The sequence below is a fragment of the Morone saxatilis genome, unplaced genomic scaffold (assembly GCF_004916995.1).
Source record: "Morone saxatilis isolate NCDOM2014 unplaced genomic scaffold, NCSU_SB_2.0 Contig12, whole genome shotgun sequence".
In the NCBI taxonomy this organism is placed as follows: Eukaryota; Metazoa; Chordata; class Actinopteri; family Moronidae; genus Morone; species Morone saxatilis.
The window spans coordinates 3,170,874-3,175,263 of NW_023339674.1; the positions used below are offsets into that span (position 1 = coordinate 3,170,874).

Genomic DNA, 4,390 nt, shown 5'->3' on the forward strand with positions numbered 1-4,390 from the left:
TCTGACCTAGGATGGGACTAAATTTATGACTATGTTGTATGTGAAGTTTTGGGTATAAGTTCTTTTCATTTGTTGTCATTCGTAAAGCAATGGACTGACTCTGTTCAGCCAGTCACTTAAATTTTCACTTCATTCCTTGTCTGCTTGTTATTCCAGTAGAATGGTAAATATAGATTAGACATTACAATCCTAAATCTCGTCTCAAAAAATTTGATTTAAAAAAGCAGCATCACCCCAGATTCAGGACTGGGTTTTCATTTATTAGATTTTTGATATTTTGTCTGTTTCATTGGCATTGGAATCAAGGTCAATCCGATGAATGCATTTTCATAGCTCTAATACCCTTTTGGTATAATGAGAATGAAGTCACGCAGTGCACAAAATATTATATGTATATCCAGATTCATTTTTAATCGTAAAATATAGGGGTAGAGGTTACATTCATGTGGAACACAGTAACATACAGTATAGGGTGATATGTTGTTCAGCCAGCTTTGTTGTATTTCCAACAGGGTGGCCTATACAGTACACATGCAATAAAGAAAATCTTTGTCCCTCCCAAAATACTCAAGAAATCTTCTCAATCACCTTATTTAAAAAAGGGAGTGCATATGCCGAGGGAGCACATTTCAAAACACATTTGACATGTTACTGACATATTCTAGATTTAAGTACTTTATTTTGCAGTCATTTTCATAACATACTGTACAAGAATATCTAAATAGTTATTTTAGTGTTGCATTCATGCTGAAAATAATTTAAGAAATCACGTTTTTCAACCCAAAACAGATTCTATGGGGGGATTGGGGTTTCTTATAGTTCACTACTTGCAGGATTGGGAGACCAGGGTTTAATATTCAGTTAAATAAAACACTCAAGTACTTAATAGAATTATACATTTCTATTTTGTCAAGATATTTCATGACCAAACATCATACAAATAAGGACCCATTTTGTCAAACTTTTTTTAAAGCCAATATTGACCAGTAGAAGCCCAAAGAAATTGACAGTTCAATGACATGGCTTTAATCAAACCTTGACTATATGAATAATCATAATTCACTACAGAATCCAGGTCAGCCACACAGGATTGGTCCAATAGGATGTGCTTTATGTGGGATACAGAACAAGTTCAACAGGGATTACAGCACAGTCCTTCTTCCACCTTCTAAAGAGCGTGAATTCAAAGCAAAAATAAACCCAACCCTTCATTATACTCCACATCTAATGTCACATATACCTGCAAGAGTTTACAACACACAGGGTTATGTAGCTAAATACTGTAAGTGCAATCTAGTTTGGCACAGTTTCAGATATAAAGTGTTCACTCACTTTCTTTGTTGTAAACACAAACTACCACAACATGTATAGTCACCTGCATACGACAGTGTCTATTTCACAAAGTACAGAAGTTAAGTAGAGCTAGCGCTGGGCAATAGAAGGATAATGATATTTATCTCAATATATTTCTTTCTTGATGATGGAATAAAATCATCTCAGTACCTTTGGTCCAATACCCTTGTTCATCAGTTAACATTATTACCCTTTTCGGCAGCCAATTATACTTCTATGGAATAGTGTGGTTTAGTAAAGTATGAACAGTGATGGCCGATTCAAAAATAGTACGGAGAAATAATGTCAATCGAGTTTCCCAAAGTTTAGCTAGAGATTAAAAAGGTGAGCATCCCGACAGCGACACTTATATATGTAAAATATCTGTTTTTAAATTACAAAAAATGGTTTTACTAGATCAAGAACTGGTTGTTTCTCGCTATATTTAATCGTTCTAGTTTAATTAAATGTCTTTTTTGTTCAACCAGTTCATTTCAAGGACACAGTGACTGTCTGATTTTATCTGATGCATCTCAAAGAAAAAGCAGCAGAAATGGTGTATATTGTGATAAATATGGTTATTACATGATATGGTCATTTTTATTGTGATAATATATCACCCTCAACCATGTAGAGGTAAAACAATTGACTTATCCTCATCCAATCTCCCTCTATGTACTGTACAGTGGAATCCACCAACACATGTCTTTTCTAGAGGGATTTCATGCATGGAGCTGGTGTAGACAAAGGAAACAGTCAAGCATGTCGCCCCATCCTTTCTGATTCACAGTATTCAGAGATGTCAAAGGGTTAATGAAGGATTTACAGTATAGGTCCAGTTTTATGTCCTCTGTGGTCTTCAGACTCTGTCAAACAGACCTCCGCTGGCCTTGTGCATGCGCCCTGTTGACCATATCCTGATACATCTTGGACCTAAGGAATCGTGGGTAGGAGTCTTTCTCCATGAGGCTGTAGACTTTAGCTTGGACTTCGTTGAGGCTGGTTGGGGACGGATCCTCCAGGCTCTGCTTAGTCTTTTCTCTAGTGCGATAGTCAATGTTTACCTGCCAGGATACGGAGAGCAAATACAAACTTTTGAAAGGGGAAGGTCGGTCTCATGACAATAACACCCCCATGCCTGTGTAAACACATAGCTAGCTTAATGCTGAGAAAGCAGGTACGTAGTGGCGCTGAATTGGTCAAAATTTATGAACTGTATAGCTAGCGTTAGCAAGTATTCAGTCTGTCTTGAATACAAATTGGATATGTTTACACTTACACTCTACACATAACCAACATGATTCTTAAAAAAAAAGGACCAGTGTGATTTAATGGCATCTAGCAGATTACAACCATGTGAATACCGCTCGCTTTCCAAGTGTGTCAGAGAAACTGCGATGCCCACAAAACCTGCAAAAGGCCCAATCCCAAAATGTTTGCTTTTGATAAACGTTTACTGCTGCATATTTAGTGAGGTCAGTGAAAATTGAAATCAGGTGGTTATAACAGACAGACAGTCTTGAGTGTGATGTCTTGAAAGATGATACTTCTGTGAGGACCAAGACCATGATTGTTCCATAACCTTACTTATGGCAGTGGCAGATCACATAAGACTCATTTGATTAATTTGAGGAGGCAATTACAAATTACCTATTTTTGTGATTTAGTTCAGGGTACTCGTTATTGGGAGCCAGTCAGTAAACTAAAACAGGAATTGAGGCTAACAAACAAACAAACAAACAAACAAACAGGAGGTGGGTTCATCAAGTTAGCCAGTCAATGCGCTTTGAAAGAAGATCTGTCCAACAATGGTCACAACTTAATAATAATAATAATAATAATAATAATAATAATAATAATAATAATAATACCAGATCAATGCTAAAAGTAACTAGTGAAATTTAGATTTTTAGAGCAAAAATAGCCTAAAAATACTAAAAAATTATGGTTTTGCTAAGAATGTTTGTTTCTCAGTACAACAGAAAAGGGAACAAACAACTCTGAAAAGGAAACAAGGTCAGGTCAGCGTATAAATATACCAACATATAGAGGACTATATATTGATGTTAAATCATTCCCTAGGGGAAAAAACACACCCACATACACAACACACACCTCTCTGGTGCCTGATATCAATGAACTCCTTAAAGATCTTGTTTGCCTGTTGATACAAGGCTTGGTTGAGGCTCTTGGATTTTTTTTGTACTCTTTCGCAGGGCCAGTCCACAACGTCGATATTTCGTCACTGAATACTCGGTCTTGGGAAATGTCGAAGGCAGCCAGGCCATCGTGGAAAGGACAATGAATCGGTAAGGAAGGAGGTTAAAAAAAAACAACAAAAACATTTCAAAAATGATTGATATCTGCAGTAGCACTATTTCTGTGGCAGGCGCTGCCAAGTGCCTACGGACACCGCGCGCACGGGCCGGAGACCCGGGCCTTAAAAGCCCATCCCTCCTTCTATGGAACTTGTTTTCGTTTTCCTTCACATAAAGGTGGCACTTCGATCGTCGTGATAATACCCTACCACTATGTTGAAATTTTTCCATGCATACACACTCTTGTTCCCAGAAGCGCGGGAAGGACCTCCATGGTTGAACATAAACAAATCAGAAACAAAATCGAACCTCCCACAAAGAGATGCTTTTTTTTTTTATGTTGTTACAGTAGATAAGTGATCAATTAATGTGTTCCCCCCATCTGATACACAGAGAAAGGGCATGTTTTTCTAGTGATGGCCTATGTACACCGGTTGGACAATGTTATTTCGCGACCCTTCTGCATTTCTGCCTCGCTGTTAATACCTAATAAGAGCTGGGGGCGAGCAGAGGGCGATGGTCACTGTGGGTCATGCACAGAAACACTTATGCATACAGGAAAAGCCAGCAGTCTATCTATGGTTGTCAAGCATCAGCACCCACGAACACACACACGACACCCCACCTGCTGTTTAGAAAGAATCCCCAAATAGCTGTGGTCACCAGGGAAAGCAGACTGATAACAGGCAAACAGGGAATCATCGAAGATTTTACGGTAGTTCCCTCTGCGAGGTCTAAAT

At 38.2% G+C, this 4,390-nt stretch overlaps 1 protein-coding gene across 1 annotated transcript in view; it reads right to left on the minus strand.

Annotated features, from left to right (window-relative positions):
* Positions 1-433: 433 nt before the first annotated feature.
* LOC118322042 (regulator of G-protein signaling 8-like) overlaps positions 434-4,390 on the minus strand; it is a 9,368-nt gene continuing 5,411 nt past the window's right edge. The window contains exon 4 of the mRNA XM_035653623.1: positions 434-2,396. Coding sequence (XP_035509516.1) covers positions 2,202-2,396 — 195 coding nt within the window. The 3' untranslated portion in view covers positions 434-2,201. The remainder of the gene's footprint in view (positions 2,397-4,390) is intronic.